At 46.0% G+C, this 22,574-nt stretch overlaps 1 protein-coding gene across 1 annotated transcript; it reads right to left on the bottom strand.

Annotated features, from left to right (window-relative positions):
• Window positions 1-20,464: 20,464 nt before the first annotated feature.
• Window positions 20,465-21,362, bottom strand: LOC119381444 (elongation of very long chain fatty acids protein AAEL008004). Its single transcript, XM_037649260.2, has one exon. The coding sequence runs from the start codon at window positions 21,345-21,347 to the stop codon at window positions 20,496-20,498; it is 852 nt and encodes a 283-aa protein (XP_037505188.1). The 5' UTR covers window positions 21,348-21,362; the 3' UTR covers window positions 20,465-20,495.
• Between the last annotated feature and the right edge of the window lie 1,212 nt (window positions 21,363-22,574).

Raw genomic sequence — 22,574 nt, forward strand, 5'->3', positions numbered from 1 at the left:
ATTCCTCCAAGACACCACACGTGAGTGGAGTGAGGCGAGATGTATAGCGAATAATTTTAACGTATTGCAATCTCTACGTTAGAAAGTCCTTCATCCAGAGAAATGTTTTGTCATCTAGCTGTAAAATACGAAGTTTTGTTAGAAGGTGTTGGTGAGAGATGCGATCAAATGCTTTAGAGAAGTCAATCAAAATTCCATCCATAACAAAGAACCCATTAACGGGGTTGTGTAATCGGTTACCAGCTCAAACAAATGAGAGTTACATGACCTGCTTTTCTGAAAACCACGTTGGTTTTCAAAAGCAATTTAGTGGATTCAATGTAAGACATTATATGACTGTAAACAATAAATTCAAATAGTTTAGAGAAAATAGACGTAATAGTGGTCGTCTCCCGAGTGGTCGTCTCCCGATTTAAACCAAGCTATCACATGCGCAATTTTGCAGTCATCAGGAAGACACCCAGTGTCTGTTGAAATATTAGTGACCAAATGGAAGACAATGTATCTGACGTTAGCTTCAAAAGTCTCTTGCTGATACCGTCATATCCAGGACGTTTTGCAAGGTAGCCTCCATTACGCGTGCTACTCCCGTTTCTTTTGTCCAGATAGCATAAAACCCTTGCGAAATTGCATGCACTTGAAGCATCGTAGTTCGTAGTGGCAAAATTGAAGCAAACTGCGCATTAAAATTTTTCTCAGATTCATCTAATACAATAGCTCACCATTTATGCATTTCAGTTGTACGGTGGTATGCGTATCTTTCGGATTTATTACCCGACAAAATTTTCTAGGATCAGATCTCATCAGGTTGGGCGGAGTGCGGTTAAAGTACATTTTTAGCTTTCTTTATCGAAGATGCTGTAAATTCGGACAGATCTTTATAGTTTTCCCAGTGTAAATCAGTATTTGATCTCGACGCTTTTCTAAACGCCCGTTTTATCCTGTCAATAGTTTTTTTTTTTTTCATATTCGAAAATATTTGAAAAATGTTCGATTCGAACGTGGCTTGCATTATTCGAATGCAATTCAAATTCAAAAATATGACATTCCCGCACCTATGATCCATGGTTGTCCATCAAGTCATTATTTACAATTAGGCCTATATTGACTCTTTTTTAAACGCCCGTTCTTTACCGTGAATAGTTCTTTTTTATTTCATATTCGAAAATGCTTGAAATGTTTCGATTCAAGCGTGGCTTTCATTCCATTTGATAACGCAGCGCACGAAAGGACACAATGACGCACACATACATTGAGACAAACAGCCCCGCCACGGTGGTCTAGTGGTTACGGCGCTCGGCTGCTGACCCGAAGGGCGCGGGATCGAATCCCGGCAGTGGCGGCTGCATTTTCGATGGAGGCGAAAATGTTTGAGGCCCGTGTACGTAGATTTAGGTGCACGTGAAAGAACCCCAGGTAGTCGAAATTTCCGGAGCCCTCCACTACGGCGTCTCTCATAATCATATCGTGGTTTTGAGACGTTAAACCCCATATATTATTATTATTATTAAATTGACGCAAACACAAGCGCTGTACTGCAACTGATGCTTTATTCACGAAAGACCCGCCTTTTAAAGAATAATTCGCACATGTGCACTGAGAGCAGTGAACATCATCAAGACCACACAAAAAAAGAAGGCGGCTGCCCAGATACGACACGATTTCTGATAAAAATTGCAAACAATATATGACTATGTACCAAGGTGTTTGCGCGCTTTTTTAGAGTATGATACCGAGGGGCAAGTGACACATTTATCGTTCCTTTTCGATGGCCTCGAGTTCTTGCGTTCGTTGTGCACAACCCTGCCAGAGTCGGAGCACAGCCACGACCCCACAGTGCAAGGCCAAATGTCCTGAATCTTTAGCCGAGAAGACCGAACTTGAAATTCGAACTTGAAAAGTTTACATGCGCGCACCTCTAGTCAATGGTGGTCCACCAGGTCATTATTTTCAATTAAAAACAAATACGGCGGATCCCACTCCTTGTGCGAATCGGCTTCATGCGAAGCAGTCAGCGAGTACTTCTATGCTGCATTTTATGGCCTTGCGTCGAGCGTTACAAGGTGGATTGACGCGTTTTTGTAAGTGTAGTAGTTGTGTGCACACTCTGGGCTTACTGGTACGTCGACAACACTGGCGTTTAAAGGGTAACTTATGGTGTGACGTAACGTCAGCACTAACCTTAGAGCACAACCACAATTGACGTTACACCGACATTACGCCTGCATAGGGTGTTTTTCCAAAGCAGTTTCTAGACGTGGCGTGGCTTTGTGGTAGTATAGCTGACTGCCGCGCAAAATGCTTGGGTTCGATTCCAGCTTGTATCCTAATTTTTGTTCTTTGCATTCGTCCTGTCAGCGCGGCCGATGTCGGTTTTTCTTAACGCCCTCGCATTTAAATCACCAATGTTATTCTCGCCATTCCAGGGTAGGTGGCGCATACCCGTACACCGCGGCCCGTGGTAAACGGGTATGTGCCACTCGTGTCTGGAGGAAAGGGTTCGATGACGTACGCGACATGATTTTCACGTTATTCATATCATCACCCGACAGTCATATTCGTCAAATCCTCTTACCCTCCCATGCCAATTTTGGTCTACACCAAGTTAAGGGGGTGATCACGAGAGCACCCAGACGTAGGCGGCTAGATAGATAGATAGATAGATAGATAGATAGATAGAAATGCTCACAATGTCTAAGATACCTAATGTACCTTAAAACGCTCAAAGTGCCTTAGGTATCTGCTGAAGTTAGTATTTTTAAATGCTTCGCATTTAAACATATTCACTTCAGCAGGTAGGCAGGTATAGGTAGGCAAATGGCTTAAATGGGTGAAAACATGTCGAAATGGCGCAGTCAAGTGTGACAGCCATTTTCCGCGTACAACGGCTACTCGCTTTTAACATTTACAAAATTGTGTCTTTTCGGCGTTTAATGGTCGGAAAGGCTGCTGATCGAAGAAAATCTTGCAGTTTTATAAGAAATGCCGGGAAGACTATCATATGGTACTACATATATTGCAGATGTTCTGGCGTTTAACTCTGCGACTAAGAGTTGCGGTGTTACCTACTCTTTATAGATGTCCGCGGATTCTCGCGCCTTACATCAAAGAACGAATTGATTCCGCTTGCCGTTCCCTTCTCCAGGACAGCAGTAGGGCATTCGTGGTAAGAGCAACAATATGTCCTTTGAAGCCTTGACAAAGTACCTTTAACGCAGTATTCCGGATTTTACAGCCGAACGCGACTATGCTCTGGCGTTATTGTTTGGCAACAGCATAGAATTTAACTTTGTTTTCAAAGAATTGCACTATTTCTAATAACAGCATCAATTATTGGAAAACGATGGATACAAATGCATCAACGCGGGGTTTTTTGCATACGACGCCGAAAGCTCAGTAATAAAAGCATCGCCTAAAATTCGGCAGCATGTTACAGTCTCTATAACACTTGAAGGCGCACTTGGCAATGCATCGAGCTATACAATGGACGACCACACTTCCTGCAAGACGTTACGAGCCGCGGTTCGAGACACACGTTGGCATTTTCAGTTGATTGCATATATCCTTTATCCACCACAGCCCCTGAAGACATCACCTGGTGCTGTGCTATCTGCGGTGTCATAACACCTTTGACCATGCGACGATGGCTTATGATAACGACAAGTTTTGCCGATATATGACGTCATGATGGTGTCACAGTTCACATAGGACATCGTCACGACGTCGTCTATGATCACTTGATAGTTTTTTTACCTTTCGTGTTGGCGCCGGCGACACCGACGACCACTTCTCGCGTTTCATGAGCCATCTGAGGGTTTCTCCGTAATAAAGTTATTACTCCACTTCTACCAGCGTCAGCACATTATAGAGCGCCACCGCTTAAAAAAGCTTAGCCGTCGTATCGGCAGCTAAGCTTCCCCTTAGTACTTCGAACAGTTATTCACGAAATTGTTGCTATACTTATGGTTCAATCTATCGCGTTCATACGGAACTCTAACAGCTCTCTGCACTCATATGTATGACCATCTTGAAACGGAATACCATTGGCGTAACCAGCAAGGAGTGGGGGGGAGGGGTTCGAACCCTCAAGAATTTTTTTCAATTTTGCATGCGTATGTACACAGGGACGAATGTACATAAAGGGGCGGTTGTGCCCCCCCCCCCCCTTTTTCCTCCGAAAGAAATTTCTGGTTACTTGCCTTCCTACGCCACAGCGGTTTCGTAGTTATGGCGCTCGACTGCCGACCCGAAGTTTGCGGGATCGAATACCGGTAGCGGCGGCTGCATTTTCGATGGAGGCGACAATGTTTGAGGCCCGTTACTTAGATTTAGGTCCACGTTAAAATAACTCAGGTGGTCGAAATTGCCGGAGCCCTCCACTACGGCGTCTTTCATAATCATACCGTGGTTTTGGCACATTAAACACCAGATAATATTATTATTAGGTTAATTGCCTCCCTCACTTTCAAATTCGTATTTTTCTTGCTTTATCTCGCCTTACGCTTTCCCCAGTGCAGGGTAGCAAACCGGGCGTTTATTTTCCGGTTAACATCCCTCCCTGGCTTGGCCCCTGGCAAATACGGTGACCGCACCTGTCGCCGTTCGGCTTAGTTCAACCTCCACACAAGGTTTAACAGGTAAGCAGTCCGGCAATGAATTCAGGAGGCATTTTGCAATCTGACACATGGCATTGCAAAATGCCTTCTATCGAACTACCGCTGTCCACATTCGATTGGCGAGGCTCCGCTGCAACCGCAGGTAGCCGTGGACGCGTCCTTCGTGGCTCAAGTGTAGTAGGTCACGTTTACGCAATCCGCGTCTTACGAGGTGACCTCGAATTTGCGAAAATTGGCGTGCCGCTCGAGTATGCATACAAATGCCTCCCACTCAATACATCTGCCAAAAACCAAAAAAAAATACGGCAGCTCTCACCTCTGTATGCGTGAAGGTTATTTGCTCTTGCCTTGCTCGCCAATTTTGACGGCATCCGTGCGCGAGCTGAGTGTGTTATTGATTTGGCGATAAGCTGACGCTAATGAGCAACGTTCACCGGCGGCCGCGCTAGATAACATCTCAGTCTTCGCCACTATGAAGCCAAACTCAAACTACATAGGTACTCTGGTATTGTGCGCCGAGTGTTGTCAAAAGGTATCGTTTGTCTTAATTTGATAACGTCGGAACCGTGCCATCAACGAGACAAGAGAAATTGTCTTAAATGACTGTGGTATTAGCTCCAGTCACCTCCTCTCGTTCTAGGACCTTTCCCTTAACCTAATTAGACCTGATTGCGTGTAGTCCGAGTGCTTTAAGGATCCTTTTTCCATGAGTATATCGCGTCCATCATCATGATTGCCTCGTTCACATAATCTCAATTTTATTATCTCAGCCCGACATTATCATACCTGAGACCTTCATGCGCCTGTTACCCAGTGGACGTGCCACGAGCAGTTGCACGGTGGATTAAGCACTTAGTGTTGCAGCTGCTAAGCACGAGGACACGGTTTCGATGTCAGGCCACGGCGGCCTGGTTTCCATGAGGCGATATGCAAGAGCACCGTGTACTTGGTCAAAACCTATCCGGAACTGCCCGTTGCGGCGTGCCTCGTAATCACATCGTGCTTATGCACATTAAAAATCTAGAATTTCATGCTTAGTTTTGGCGACATTGGACCTTCTTATGGCATACGTCAGCTGTGCCGGTGCTGAATGTTCCCTGACTTTATGATTCTCACGAGCATGCCTGCAGCAACGCCAAGTTATGTTACGAATCCGTAGACAATCATTTTGTCTGTCGTGTTTCAAACCGACACTCTTTATGACAAATAGAAAATATTTCATATTTACGTAAGATACAAGATTTTCATGATGGTTATGTATCGGCCGCTGAATAAAGCAACAGCACTAGTTGGCGTGCTTAGGTTAAGCAAGTTATATCGGTCCCAGAAACCTTAGTTTTTTAAGTCACATATGGGTACATTTTACGTGCACAAATATTTCAAAGAACAAGCGAAGGTTTCCTGAGGCGTAGGGGCGAGCCTATACATAGACGTGCACACAGAAGGGGCACGGCGCACCCTACACTTCACCCCCCCCCTAATCATCTGCGGGGGAAGTTGTGGGCGCCAAGTTAGCCCCGTACAGTTACCACTTCGGTTCTGCCCCGTGATAGTGTGAGCCAGTGATGCCAGCCTAAGTCGACGTTTTATCCCTAGATTGACCCTCGAAAATACCCTAGTTTGCACGAAAAATCACTAGATTGATGTTTAATGTCGTCATTGAGGTTCATTCATATTTTACAAACTATAAATATATTTCGCTTTGTCGCCGAATTCACTTGAACATTATTAGAACTAAAAAGCCCCATATTGACAGCTACTAAAGTTTTTTTTTCTCCATTTTCTGTGGAGTACTTGCACATAAAGGGCTTGCAGACGGCGCCAGTTGCTACAGAGGCAGACAAATTTGTCATGTGTCTGTAGCCCCTTTCTTGTAACTGCAGCTTGCGAGGTGGTGGTCAATTTCTAATGTTCCACATTTGCAATCAGCGTTGCATGATTTGCAGTAGATATACAGGGCCCTTTTTTTACTTGCCGGTATCCATCATGTGTACTTTCGATCAGCTTCCCATGTGGTCAAGTATTTTTGTTGCTATTTTGTTCTTATGAAAACGGCGCAGCGGAAAGACAAAACATACGAACAGTCTTTTCGTCTCTTTCCGTCAGGCCGTTTTCATAGTAATGAATTCATACCAACTTACACAATTGTCAGTCCTACTTTCGCTTATTTTCTCTATATGTCTCCTCGTCCAGAAATTATTAGACATGGACATGCAGCAGCAAACACTCAAAGCGCTCATGATAATACGCGCATGTGCTAAACACTTCCGACGACGAAGTTTCATTTCCCCCCATATTCAGCACACATGTATAAGAATCTCGCGTTACAGAAATGCTATCGCCTTCACTCGGCCTACTAGAGCATCAAAACCCTCTCAAATGAAAAACAGCAAATAGCGAACGTTAACGTTTCTGATAGCACTTCTAGCTGAAAAAGCGTGATCATCTCTGTAATGCCTCTCATTAGGCCGCGTGATGGAGCATTTCCCGAGCTTTACAAAAATCCCTCGATTGAATAAAAAGACCTCAAATCACTGAGATAGAAAGTTGCTAGATCTAGGGATAAATTCCTAGGATTGACATCACTGGTGTGAGCAGACAGCCCACGCAGGCTTTTGACCATAATGGCGGCTGGGGGCCCCTGATGTTACATTCAAAGATCTGTCTGCTTCCCATCGTTACCCCGGGAAAGCCGGTGTCGAAAACGAGGCCGTTGTGAGAGGCACGTCATCGCTTCATTTTCGTTTCTGCATCCATCGCGAATATTGTTTTCTTTCGGACTCGACCTACCTATTAAAAAGTCTCTGCCTGGTATAGCAAGCTAAAGTTAAGCGTTTTCATATACGTCACGTAAGTATCCGAGAAACGAAACATCGGTGATTGAAAGTACCGCGTCCTCAAGCCATTTGTTTGTTTGGAGTGCTAGGTATTGAACTTTAGCGCATGAGAATCATCAACGTATGCATAACAAAACCTGAAACTGTGTATCTAAAGGAAGTTATCATTTTTGTCTCCCCGTCTCCATTCCTAATTTAATTAATAAGCTGCAGTTGCAAGTCGCACGATCATCCTGCGGTGTGCAACCTGAACATTTGCACAGAACATTGAAGTGGCAACAGGGTTTCACCATCATAGAGACGACAGCCAACTGAAGAAACAAAAATACCTTTCTTTTGTAATCATTATTTCACCGCCAGTGTAACAGTATGGAGTTTGTAAAAGAAGGTTTTTGTATCAGGAGAAATATACATATTCCGAACTCGTTTTAGTATATCATGGCCTGAAATATCGGAATATAATGATCGGTAAAGTGGAGGTGCAAATAACATGGGTAACAAATCCTTATAGAGTCTCCTGCGTGATACTGCGTATAAGTATTCTACGGAAAACCGGACTTTGAGGAACAGGATAGCGATGATAACTTCTTTCATAAATCCCCACAGTTACCAAGGCCTTCTGCCTGGCCCGCCGAACCTTTCCTCCGCCCAGCGACAAGCTGAACAGGACGCAGGCGGCGGCCCTCAGACAACTGCAGACGCTCACGTACCCCAACCCCGCACAGTGTAACAGACTCTACCCATATACATACCCGACAAATATATGCAAGGTCTGCCACACTGAAGTTGCCACATTAAATCACATGCTCTGGGACTGTGACAAAAACCCGCTAGGAGCTAACTCCGGAACCCTTCCGCCGCGGTGGGCCGCTGCCTTGCGCAGCCCCAGCCTCGGCGACCAACTTTGGGCTGTCCAGCAGGCTCGCGAGGCGGCGGTGAGGCAAGGCCTCGACGTCCCCACGTGGGAGACCTAAAGCCCAGTCGGCGAAAGCTCTGCCGCACCATCAATAAAGTTGTTACCAACCAACCAAAACCGGCGTACAGAGAAACTTGAAGGAACAATGAAGTCAAGTAAGGCATTAACAAATGTAATCTGCTAGTATGATCGAATTATGGATGAGAACTTTCGCGAAAAAATTAGAACCGTGAAACTGAATCGGTTGTCCCTTCTTATTGGTTCAAAAGTCGAGGACGACACGAAAGTTGCGAACTGATGAAAGCGTTGTTTGTAAGACCGAGCGAAATGAATTAGTTGCAATACATAGTAAAGCTTTGTAGATAAAAATGTATTGCAAGCTTTGGCTCTCCCAAAGATGGAAAGGCGATGTGGAACAACAGTCTGGGCCTGACTTTCAAGCTCAGGGACGCGTTCATTCCAGTAGCAGGCATTGAATCTGTACGCATCTAGCGGCACACCGAGGTACTTTGGCGGAATACGAGTCCAATTAATTCCTGGGAACCTGTCCGGCGTACTGCCCCATGATCAAAACCACAATCCTAAACTTTTAGATCAGTTTAAACGAGCACCTGATACAATTCCGAAGTTACCTATTGCTTATACCACATTCTCAACACTTCGTTTGTCTGAGCAAAAGAAAGCTACGTCGTATGCATAAGCTCATACCTTAACCTCATTTCCTAATATACTGAAGCCGCGAATACTATTAGATCGTATTGTGCTCTAGCCTACCGGTTCAAGATAAAGTGCAAATAGCAGTGGGGACATTGGGCAGCCTTGCTTTGCAGAAGAGCAAATGGATAGCGGCTTCGACAGGTGTCCATTAATAATTTGACGAGCTGAACAGTCATTGTAACAAAGTCTAACGCCTTCCAGCACAACAGAGCCAATGTTGGCATGCTCCATAGGGGAAAACAGAAATGAATAACTGACACGGTCAAAAGATTTGGCAAGGTCTACCTGTAGCATAGCAAGCTGTCCTTGACACGTGTAGCAATACTGAAGAACTGTTCGAGCGATGTGTACATTGGTTTGTTTGGAGCGGCCCCTAAATCTACATGTCTGGTGAGAACAAGTATTCATATCACATACTGTAACCGATTTGTTAATAATTTAGCGAAAATTCTGTAGTCAACATTTGACAGGTGTTGACTATTGGCCTGTAGCTTTCAACGGAACGAAGTTTTCCCTTTTCAGAACTTTTCAAAATCAGAACAGTATGGCCTTAGCAAAATGACCGCGGTAGAGACTTCATGCCATAACTTTTCCTAAAGATATCCAGCCAAATGGAGCTGAGTGTTGTTTTGAAATGTTTGTAAAATTCAGCAGGAATTCCATCAGGACCAGATGTTGTCGACAAAGCTAGTTGATCAATGGCCTGCTTAATTTCCGCTAACGTAATCGGACTACTAATGATTCCACACTCGTCGTCGTTCAGTGGGCTTAGCAGAGAAACAAAATTTGCCTTGTGTTCGACATCATGGCCATCAGGAAGAGCAGTAAGCAAAACATGGTAGTAATCTATTAGAAGAGCGCTGTTAGAACACAGATCTGGAATAAACTTGTACATTGCGTGGTGCCTCTCATCAAGTAAAGCATGACACGTCGGCTGCTCGGAATTCAAGGTCCTCCTGTTGCGAGACCGAATACACTTCTGTAGCGAGCAGCATCATAATTTTGTAGCTGGCACTTAATGCTTTCAAACTCATTAATGTATGCTCCTGGCTTTTCGCATCCAATTTCGTAAAGGTTACAGAGGCTTTTAGAATAGCCTCCTTTCCTCGTTGTTTTTATAGTACGATTTGACAGATCCAACCTCTATGGCTATTGCACGAAGCTTTTGCTTAAAAAGCTCCCAAGCAACGAATATATGCAATCCTTCAGAAAAGGAATTCCTCACTGCCTGTTCAAGTCTAATATTGAATTCGTGATCTCGTTGTAGGTCTGAGTTCATCTTCCTAAGTGCCCACTGTGGTCGGAAGTGAGTTCGGCGGTTTGAACCAATTTTTTGAATAACATAACAGTGGTCCGAAAATGAAACTGGCTCAGTGCTGCAGGAAAGTTTCCGAGGGAGGAGTGATGAAGACATAATAAAAAAGTCACAGTTTCGCCGTAAGGGCGAAGCAATGAATGCGATAGCAAGAAAAGCGGCCCGTGATGGACGCGCTGCGACTACCGTGCGTCCATCACTACCCGGCAGCTACTAGACAGTTTTAATTTCCCGTACGTAGGGACTTCTCATACGCAAACGTGAAAAGTACGCGTACGTTACGTGCACGACATCTGAAACGCTTTTAGCTACACGCACGCGACGCGCGGTGAGAGCTACCACGTAGCTCGATCTGCTGAGAATCATGAACACTGCGGTAGTTTGTTCGAGCGCCCGCTCGAGCAGACAGCGGAATGGCAAGGTTATCGCTGCGCAAATATAAGAAGAAGCGAGAGAGCTGGCCAACGCCTTTAAGTGCGCCCGCGCGCTCCTAACGCCATTTCGCTGGTAATGAAGAAACGCTTATAAGCGCCCCCGTCTCGGAGGGCTGCAAACGGTAAAGGGTGTGTATATAACGCTCGCCGTTAGCTGCCAGAGGGATGTACGCTTTGTGGAGTAGTGCTTAGCGCACCGCGCTGCGACTTCAGAGGTCGCTGGTTCGATTCCGCGCTTCGGAAGCATTTTCTTATTTATTTTTCTTTGGGATATTGATGTATATATACATACTTATACATATACGCAGCATGACGGCGGCGACGGCGACGGCAAAAATCAGCCGAGACTGTCCATATAATTGCTATCGCAATAATAATATCTGGGGTTTAACGGCCCAAAACCACGATATGATTATGAGAGACGCCGTAGTGGAGGGCTCCGGAAATTTCGACCACATGGGGTTCTTTAACGTGCACCTAAGTACACGGGCCTCAAACATTTTCGCCTCCATCGAAAATGCAGCCGCCGCGGCCGGGATTTGATCCCGCGACCTTCGGGTCAGGAGTCGAGTGCCATAACCACTAGATCAGCGTGGCGGGGAAGTGCTGAAGACACGTAAATTCGATCAAGGCCAGCAGCACAGCTTCCCTGAAGTCGAGTATACGTAGTTACTTGACCAAATGTACCGATGTCAATGAGCCGTGCATTAACTACGATATCAGTTAAAACTTCGCCGCAGCTGTCTCAGCGACTACTAGGATTGCTGCGATCACTAGAATCACATACACAGTTAAATTCACCCATATTACAGTGAAATCATCACGGTTAATTAGATTAAACATATCTTCAAATAAATGAACCGTTTTGATATTTCTTTAAATGCACACAAATTCATAATTCGCCACGGCACTCCATGCAACATAATGTCACAGCATATGTATTTGCCATCGCTATCAACACTAGTACTAACTGCTGAATATGGTAGGCTCTTTCTCAGAAACAACCAGCAACCCGCAGACAGACCTTTTGCGTGTGAAATGCAAACTTTATAGCCAGACGGGCAGGGCAGTAGGGCATTGTCGGTGTCTTCGTCACTCTCGATCTTTGTCTCCTAGATGGTGACAAAGTCGAATAGTTTTCTTGTCAAAAGTCTGCGGAGTTCCGCATGTTTCTGGAAAGATTTAAGGCCACGAACATTCAATGTTGCAAATATAAGTCGCTCGGACTGCGCCATGACGACTAGCTACAGTATGCTTACTAGTGGTCCCTTGCGGTCACTTCTAGAGGTCACCGTCGACGGTGATGCTTTGTTGAACGCCCACCAGGCCGCCTATATCGTGATCGTGATCCGTAGTGTTTCGACGATCGGCGACAGCGCACCTTACGCTTCACAGTGTTGTCGCTCTCGTTGCTTGAATCTGAGCTGTACGTCGCGTGGCGCTTGGGAATTGTCGCATCCACAGAAACATTCATGTCGTCTTCTGACACCGTAGCAGGATGAAAAAAGCTGCTGCGCAATTGAGGCGCCCTTATTTGATGTTTCTTCAGTGTCATTCTTGGAAGGTAAGGCTTCCTCTTTAACAGGCTGGTCAGAACAATTTTCGGTCACCTGCTTGCATGGTCCACTCGGTTCTTCACCTGCAGCAGTTTCCACAGACGCAACGACTGTTGTTTTCTTTGCATCTCATGTAGGCATTCTGTTAATCCTCTAGCATCTGTGCTTGACGCAGTGTCTCCCGCCGCGTCGAGAACTTCTGTGGCATCTATAACATACTCCTGGTTGGTGCGTGCGTTGTCGTAGTTTGTTAGTTTAGGTCATGACAGATTCCTCAACAGAATGACCAAAGCGAAGACAGTTACCGCAGCGAGGAGTCCTGTAGTTACGACGGATGTGCACTACTTTATTACAGCTAAGACAGAGTGGTGCGCGGTCATGAATTAGTACAAGACTTTGAACTCCGCAGACAGTCAGGAGTTATGGAATGTCACGCACTTGGACTCCATCGGCAAGGGACAATACAACCTCACGAATAAGAGTCCGCATTTGCTTCATATCTACTACTTTCCAACTTTTTTTATACTGACTTGACTTTCCCGAAAGTTTCCCACGCCTCACGAATGTAAGCGTCTTCCAAGTACTCAGGAAGAGAGTAAGGGTGACCAGCCAAATCCGCATGTAGAAAAATGGAGTCCACAACCAGCTTACCAGTAGGAAGGCGAGGCAACACAACACCGTAGTCACGACTGCTGGCTGAAGCCTTAGCAGCACCTCAGCTCAAGGCCAATAAATTATTTGTGGCGGAAAACATGAAAAATACGATCGTTCGGACCGTCCTCTTCGTCCCCGGCATGCTAGCAGAGCATAGACGTCAGACTGAGTTTTGCAACATGCGTGGCGCCATCTATCGGAGCAGTGTTGGGTAGTACAAAGACCGACTCTGTCGCACAGTTGGCTGTGGCACCAGGCCCAACTAGCGAGTGCGAAACAACAATTGAGCTTTATGTTGCCCATGTTTGCGCATTTAACATTCAGAAAGAGAGCTGTGAATTAATTTCTCTCTGCTAGTCGGACGCGCCACCGAACCGGCGTGAAGTGCTTACTGGACCACTCGCCAGAACGACGGCGACAACAGCAGCAGACGAGACCGCTCCGCACGCTACGAAGAAACGCCGCAATCGACGCTGTTGTTGCGCTGTGAATTGCCACGGACGTAAAGGACTGAATAACAACGTTCAGTTTTACTAATTTCCGTAGTTGTGTTACGAAGCAGAAAGGCGAGATCGCTGGATACGGGCCGTTGCGAGCGTGTTGAGTAAGCGAAGTACCCGCGTTCTCCACTGTCAGTCGCATGAGAAAGTTGTCATAATGTGGCTCTGCTGTTGTTTTGCGTAGCCCTGACGGAGAACCGTCGTAACCTTCACTATGAAGCTCAGCAGAGGCTCTTACCGCGGTGCGTGCCGTGTAACACGGAGTGAGCAGCTAGAGGCAGACTGAAAACGCGTGATACGCACGCTGTGACATCCTATAATCTGAGTTGGTCGTCACCACACAGCATCGCGCACGTACGTTTTGAAGGTTCAGAGCTCCGGTTCTAACTGACTAAGACGTGCATCATACAAGTAAATCGCAAAATGTTGGTCGTGACCACTTTCAGGTCGTCGTAGCCATCTCGGAGGCCACCGTTGTGCCTTTGGTGGTACCCCGCGAAAGTCGACCGGCATGTGACCCCATTTTCAGTATATACAAACGGAAGACAACCATCAAGAGACCATTAGAGGATGCGTAATAAAACAGTCCAATGCACAGGAAGCGAGAGATGAAGGAAGAATGCAACTGAAAAGACGAAAATCGCTGGGTCTATTCGTCCCTGATGAAGCGAGCTTTGTACCACTGATCGTAAGATACATAACTAAATAAATTGGTCGTGTATGTACTTCATCGCTTTGGCATTACGTATATGCCCGATTTTAACGCATTTAGGCCCTAGAGAATGTACGTCGGTGGGCTTGCCTCGAACTAGGTGTCGTGCAATGCTCGCTTGTACTTGCGAGTTACAGCGCGCCGGAATAACTGAAACCTGCCTTTCATTCATTTCTTTCCTCCACCTCTTTTGCATTGCACCCGCAGTTCGCTTTGATGAGGTTCCTACTTTTTTGAAGCGTGGATTAGAGGAAGAAGCTTTCCAGATTCTTGATTTTCAGGAAACCGCGCCTCGACACCAACGACAGAGGGGGTTTCTATTGTGACCTATGCACTTTCGCGTGCGGGCTGCGATGAGGGCGCTGGTGGCGGCGTTTTTCGCAGCGCCGCCTAAGACAGACGTAAGACACAGAGTCTGACGTCTATATCATAGACTTGTATAGTATAGTAAAGCACAGTGGCGGGAAAGGGAAGTGAGGGTGAGGAGGAGAGAGGGGAGGAGGGCAGAGAGTTAAGCATAGCATAGAGAGGAAGGCGAAAAAGGCAGATATATAAAGTAATATAGTCATATATAAAGAACGAGCAGGGGATCGAAAGAAAAAGGAAGTGATAATAGAGAGGGACAGAGAAAGAAAGAAGGGCAAGAAGGAGAAAGATACAAAAAAGCGACAAAGAGACAATAGAAAGAAACAGAGAGAAAAAAGACATACAATAAACAGTGAGATGAAAGAATAGGGAAGAGTGGAAGAAAGAAATAGAAAAATAATGTGAAACACAGAAGGCCGCCCAGAACCGCACTCCCTTGAGGCTTCGCACCACTAGTGCGAAGCATCACCTGATAACTAGTCACGTGACAAAAACCCCGTAACATCTAGGCACGTAACTAAAATCACGTAACATCCAGTCACGTGAATAAATAACCCCGTAACCCTCACGTACCGAAAATCACGTAACGTGACATAACTAGCGACGTGACAAGAATCATGTAACGTCATGTAACTACTCGCGTGACTAAACATCACGTAACATTTAGTCACGTGAATAAAGTCACGCAACACGCAACATCACTCGTCACGTGACATGCGCCCACCATAGACCACCTAACAGCTAGCCATGTGACATGTTCCCACCAAAACCCCGTAACAGCTAGTCACGTGTATAAAATCACAACATCACGTAACAGGTAGTTATGTGACATGTCTAGCCAAGTCTAGCCAAGTCTAGGCATGCTTATTACTACTAGCAAACACTGAGCCTCTCAGCAAAAGCTTGGCAATACTTGGCAATACTAGCAAAACTTAGCTGGGTCGAAGACTAGCTCCGCTGATGATTCCAGCCTTGCGCCACTAATGCAGGCTGCGCATTTTTTTATGCTGCGTTTACTGCGGCCTGTTGCACGCCGTGGTAGCTTAGCGAGTAAAGTGTCGCACTGCTAAGCGCGAGGTCGCGGCTTGAATCCCTGCAGGTGGAGGCCGCGCTTAGATGGGGCGAAATGTAAGAGCACCTTCGTACTTAGCTTCAGGTGCACGTTCAAGCACCTTCGCATTGCGGCGTGGTTCAGTGGTAGGGGAGAATACAGGTGGATTAAGACAAACATTTGCAGGTAGCATATCGTTCGTGTTCCGGTTATGCTTCACGGTGTCACTGTACTACGCCATCGGCATATGTTCTAATTTGGCATAGCTAGTCCATCGACACTTCTTTTCTATGTATTCATATTGCTTATATCATAGTCCACCTAGCTGTTCTTGTCATCGGCACCGCTTTCGAAGATGCGTCCTTCCAGCAACGCGCACTCTGCAGGAACCGGACACGCCTAGCTACTGTATTTATAACACAAGACTTGTGTTTTGTAAACTACAGAACTCCGAGGCTGATGGTTCTGGAAGTGTTATATTGGAGCTTCTAACAAGCTCCACTGTGGTTTATTAGGACTACCCTATGCATGCGCCAAATATGTTGCCCTTGAGAAAAGGCCTCCTTACAGAGCATTCACTCGTGTTGCCTACTGAAAGCAATGTGAGTGCAAGACCATGACTCTTGAATTGCATAGCCTTGTAGAGTACGTTTCCGGATTTCAGTATTCCGATGGTCTCGAGTAATTCCCTGCCCGACAGCTGCGCCGATATGAGGACGTGGGGGAAACACTTGTAGCATATAATGAGCATATGTATATCCACATTGGTGTGTTCGCCGTGAAGTAGTTCGGTTGCCGTCTTCATACCATCGCCATGCACTGTCTTCGTCACGCTGGCATCAGCACGACCTATAGAGTCATCAGTGGTGTCGTCATCGTCTTACTATCGTCATCCCGTAATCTTCGTGCCCTAAAATCATGTACAGCGTTATGCATGTTGTAAAATAGGTTAACAATTCAGACATTTTCTTATAAACAAAAGCGCGTGCGTGATAAATTCTATTTTGAAGGCTATATCTGTTGTATGATTTCAGTGAACGGAAGGTCTAATATCGGGTTCCTAGAATATGTATGTATCATTACAGGAGTAGTAATGATGAATTGCGAAGCAACAAGACCAAGTACCTTAACATTGCAGGCGCTGAGGCTTCGCACAATGCCGCAGCATAATTCTCGGCAAATACAGAGCGACCACAACACCGCCTCTCTTTTCCCTTATATTAAGGCGAAAGCCTTATATGCCTCATCAAACGGGTATAGTGACCGTCGGCGTCGTACTCTTGTCAGCACGAATGGCAATAAAAATCATTATCATCATCATCATCACCTTGATTCTTCCTCTGATAATCTGATTGTTCATCCAGGCGGACTCGAAGGCAAAAGCCATCCGGTGACGTCATCATCATCGAAGAAGAAGAAGAACATAATTGTGACCGCACCAGATGAGTTTCACCTTGAACGCGTTGTCGGCGAATGCGTAAGGGACCCTGCGAGTTTTTACCAACAGAGATGTTTAAGCCGAGCATTGGTGCGTGACGGGTGAACAGAAATTATCATCAACATGAACCGGCACGCGATCTCTTCTTCCTCTTCGTCATCTGCTTCGCCGTCACAACACGTGCGCCGGTTTGTGCGGCGAGGGATGGAATATCTGTCATGGATGAGAGAACAAGTACAGACGAGAGAAAGAGAAAGTGCTTGGCGAAGAAAATTTCTTGACGAAACGAGATTAGAACCCGCGTACCCAGGATCCGAAGTCGAGCATCGTAACTACTCGTCCATCCAGGCACGCTAGCAGAGCGTAACATAGCCTTGTATGGTAGTACAGCAAGGGTGCGGGAAAGGAAAGCGAGGGTGATGATGATAGATGTGAGAGTGAGAGGAAAGGGAGAGAGTAAAGCCTAGCATAGAAAGAGAAAGTGACAAAATGAGAGAAAGGAAGGGAATAAAAATAGAAAGAGAGAAATTGAGAAAATCAAAGAGAGAAATGTGTAGACACAAAGAGAAAAAAGCTAGAAGAGGAAGCGAGTACGAGAGAGAAAGTAAGGGAAGAAAGAGAAAGGAAGGTAGGAGGAGCGAGAAATATAAAGAAATATATACATAGAGAAAGAAGGAAGTATAAATAAATGTACAAAAAGATGCAATACATAGGTAAGGGAGAGAAAGAAAGAGAAACGGAGAAGGCCGCACTTCGTTCAGGCTTAATTGGAACCACCAGTGCGAAGTTCACTTAATTTTTATCCATAGATCATTTGCTTTCTTTATGCATTGATCAATTCATCCCGCTAGAAGCAGCTAGAAAAAGTTCAATTACTGCTGATGATTTGTTGGGTTGCACCCTAGACACGCAGCCACAGCACTATGTGTTCCTGCTTGCTGTTAGCTCCGCCTTTTTAAGAAACGATAAAGTATGTTTGGAGGTTCCTCCTGCGTCATATTGACCCCATCCTTTCTACCTGTTTCTCACTTTATGCTTTGCAGATGAACACTTTTCCTTTAAAGGTCCTTAAATGAATCCGTAATAGTGAGATAGAGCCGTTTCACTACAGCCCGGTCTCTCTAAAAACGCATATGTAAAAATAGCTGCGCGGTCCAGTGAAGATTTACCTAGATAATTTCCTCTCACAACCATGAATAGGTATGTGTCGTCTGTCGGTTGTTTTCGCGCGACGCTATCGGACCGTGTCAGCTTCTGCCACGTGGCGGGATGGCCTACTCAACATTGTATGAAGTTTCAGATCAATACTAAAAGCAAATGTCCATAGTGTTCGCTGCCCCAAACGGACCCACAAGCGTTTCCCACTTTTTATTTCTCACATAGACACAGAGGGTCATGACGACTTAGAATATCCTAGCCTTATATCAACGCACGCCACTCGGAACCTCCAACGAATTCTCATAAAGTGCCAGCACGTTGCAAACGGAAGTTATATATTTTGTCAAGCATTTCCGTTACGGGAGACGTTCGCCGCAATCCCACATGGATGACTGGAAAGAATACAATGGATATGCGTGTTGCTTTGTTTCAACCAGATGAAGCAGTCGGATCACCGAAATAGTCTGTGGACCAGCACCCTGGTTCAGGTTATTAACGTATGCTGTCAATACTGTATAATATAGCCCCCGCTATAAATTACACGTTAAGTGCCCTAATTTTTTCTGCTACGTTTATGCTGACACCTTTGTAGCAATCGTCAATTTGCAAGATGTGCGATGCTCGTCCGCTGTTACGTTTTTTTTTTCCTCAAGCATATGTCGCAGCGCCAACAGACATCATCGTGGGGGCACAGAACAGAATAAATAAAGTCAGCAGAATTTCGGCTGACGACTTCTGCTGGTAGCAAACTACAATTAGATGTGTTCTCATTAAGGAAATTCCAAAAGAACTCCCCTGGGAAGATGTTAACTTTAAAAATATGGTCAATTTTGCAGGTGTGTAATGTGGAAGACGCAAGTAAGATGACGCCGCAATCCTAATTTGGTTATTAAAGATTGAACAAGCCGGTTTTTTAGGCATTGTACCTTCGCACCACATATTGGGCATACCATCATAAAGGCCTTATCCTGTGGCATTCGATCAGCCATAGCCAAGTCATTTTGCCCCGCAGATAAAAAAAAAAACATTAGTAGCTTAGCTCGGCTATGCCAGGATATACGTAGCATGAGCTAAGCTTCAGCGGATTATTCTTAGCTCTCCTGGTTGTCTAGGATTAGCGAGATTATCATGCTTACCGCTGCTTCAACGATACACACGCGGTATACACATTATGTGACACATGTATATTCATTTTTTGTTCAACGCCATTTCTCTCTTGCCACAAAGATCAGTGTAGTGGTCAGCGTAGTAACACGCTGCCGTCTCTATGGCCCCAACGCCCGGTGCAGCGTCAGACGGCCACTGGACAACTGAGAAAAAGAAAACAAGACAGAACAGGCACGTATGGCAACAAAGCAAAACTGCTTTATTGTTTAGCTGATCAGCACATTTTGTGTGAGAGTTGGCGCACACACAACACACACAGATTACAGGGTCATCCCTGGCTCTCGCATGACCATGCGCGTTTAAGTGAATGCCGCGAGCGTGAAAAACATGTCGTTCGCTGGTGATCTCACCAAACCACGCGAAAGGTTCTACAAAGCAATAAAGTGCTAACAAAGAAGACAAGTAAGGTGTGTATGCGACTTGGGTTAAGATTACTGTTTCCATTGAAACTGAGTTGTGACCTTTTTCGTTTTGTCTCTTACAGTAGACGAGTGAGGAAGAGGAACACACTAGACAATGGGCAACAGGCATATTGAGTACAAACTGGATCTTCCTTTGTGGAGCTCGGGCGGTAAAATCGCTTGACAACTTCTGTATGGCGTCCAGAAGTTAACTCTTAATGAGAACAGCGATGGGGTTTTTTGAGCCACGTTGTCTTCTTTGTTACCACGCTCGTAGTAATACGTAGCACTGTGTGCTTTTCGGCAACACGGGTAATTCGAGTGCATTGTGTCATTCAAACAGGGACGATGGAGTGGCGCTCATGTATATACAACTTAACGAAAGCCTTTCTTTGAAAGCCGTATTAGCGCGGAGCTCGGCGATACACATCAGATGTGCCATAAACTTCGCCATATCACAAGTATCAAACCACGTTTTCCATGCCGAGTGACGTTACCGAGGTTAGGTCGAGTTTCAAAGCTACAGGAAGAAAAGGACCTAACCATTTTGTACTGATGAACTTTCTCTGCGGTTTCGATCGGTACGCATGGATTGTACATTAGCGACCACAATACACAGTCCCCGCACGTATCACAGAATCGCATAAGTGAACGGTTTCACTGAACCTTGCTCTTGCCGCGATCGCTCTCATCGGTTATTCTGCGGGTGCTGTTCCTGTCCCGGTAGGCCTTGAAGTAGAAGCGCATGAACATAGTGAAGAAGAAGACTGCCTCGCACAGCATGATGTAGATGTGTGGCCTCGGGTAACCGCAGTTGTAGAACATCGGGACCAGCATGTGAACGAAAATGATGCAGAACTGGACGAGCTGCACTTGGGTCAGGTAGCGCTTCCACCAGAGGTGCTTCTGCACGGCGGGTCCCAGCAGGGAAAGGAAGTAGTAGGTGTACATGATGATGTGCACGAAGCAGTTGAGTATGATGGTAAGTGCCGCCTGGCCGTCCGGACCGTAGCCGACACCGTAGCAGCCGTTGAACACCACGAGGATGTGGTGAGCTACGTGCAAGAAAGAAACGTGCGAGTCCTTCTTCCTCAGGACAAAGAACACCGTGTCCATGAAGTCAGCGATCCGCACCAGCATGTACCACCAGCACAGGTTGAGAAGGCTCATGGTGACCTCGTCGCGGGTCTCGTAGTTGATACCTTGGCAGAACAGGCTGTAGCCGCCGCCCATGTAGGTCTTCGAGAGGAAGGCTGTCATAAAATAGGCGTTCAGAACCACCATGCATGCATTGTAGATGTTGACGATTGGCTTGATATTGTCGTACGGCTTCCGGTCCTTCATAAAGCGTGGTCCTCCAACTTTGACCACGTACACGTAGACCATGAACAGCGAGACAAGAAACTCCCTGTTTCCAGCCAGGACCCAGTCGGCGGTGCGCGGATCCCGGTCTAGGATGAGCTCATCCGCCAAGGCGGACATGAAGGATGAAGTCGACGAGGAACCCATGCTCGTCACCAGGTTATGTCAACGCACTTTACAAATCACCTTTGTACTGCGCCCGCACTTTTCTGGTACTGTTAAGTGGAGCTGTCGGACGCAGACGAGGGATGGTTTGCTTAGCACCACCTCGCGCTGCCGCGAAGCAACGTAGTGATTCACAAACGCGGGTGAGCATACATTTAACGACCTGGCTACCACGCATAGAGGAGGGCAAATATACTGAAGAGAAGAACGGCTACCCTCTCCTGTTCGCATTGAATAAAGGTCGACGGGCTCCCGCAGCGAGATTTCGCGCGCGTTCTTCGGCTATCGCTGCGCCTCTCCTCTCCCAGTGCGCCAGCTTTCCCGAGGCACTTGTGGCTGGCGCCTGATCATATTTCCCCTTACCTCCTCACAGCTTCCGTATCTGTTGCTCGCACGCTGTAACCGCTCTGATACGGGAGCGAAGCACGAATAAAGCGTACGATCAAGCGATAAATTGCAAAGGTCAGAAATAAAGATTGAGCCGCTAGATATGTCCCCTAATAAATGACGTTCCGTTAGCTTACGGCGTATTACTAGATCGTCCTCCGAGGCGTCCTTGCAGCCGCGCTTGCCTTTCGAAGTCTCGGTCTCCTGCCTTCTCAAACACTGCACGTCGAAGAATAAGCGTGATTCTGATTTGTTCATTCATTGTTGATTTGTTATCTGCTAAAAAAAGGCAGATGTGCTCCCCTGTTCCACCTGCACCATAGAGTTATTTAAAATGCAAACACTTCTAGCAGGGAGCTCCTGCAAATATTTCGTTTTTCAGCGGATAACATGGCGTTTATGAGGTTTCATTTTCTGTTGACTGTCTCAACTAAACTTAGGCCATAGACCATCTCACAGACATACCAGTAGGAGGCCTTCATAAGCAATGCCAAGTACTGGCAGCTCAACGATATAGCCATTACCCGCGGCGGTGGTCAAGTGGTTATAGTGCTCGACTGCTGACCGGAAGGTCGCGGGATCGAATCTTTGATTGCCTTTTGAAATATTAACTTGTGGGCAGTTTATGTGGAAAAGTAGTAAGACCTTAGAATGTGTAATCTAGCAATGGTTTAGAAATTCCAAAAAAGCACGTAATTTTACATATTAGTCATCAAAAATGCAAGCCCCCGATCGAGGCGATATCGAAACTGAGAGCGCCGTGCTTACAATAAACGCGGCAGTTTTGTTACGTCAGACCGGAAGCTCACCTGACGAACTTCG

Source organism: Rhipicephalus sanguineus, chromosome 2 (genome assembly GCF_013339695.2).
Source record: "Rhipicephalus sanguineus isolate Rsan-2018 chromosome 2, BIME_Rsan_1.4, whole genome shotgun sequence".
Classification (NCBI taxonomy): domain Eukaryota; kingdom Metazoa; phylum Arthropoda; class Arachnida; order Ixodida; family Ixodidae; genus Rhipicephalus; species Rhipicephalus sanguineus.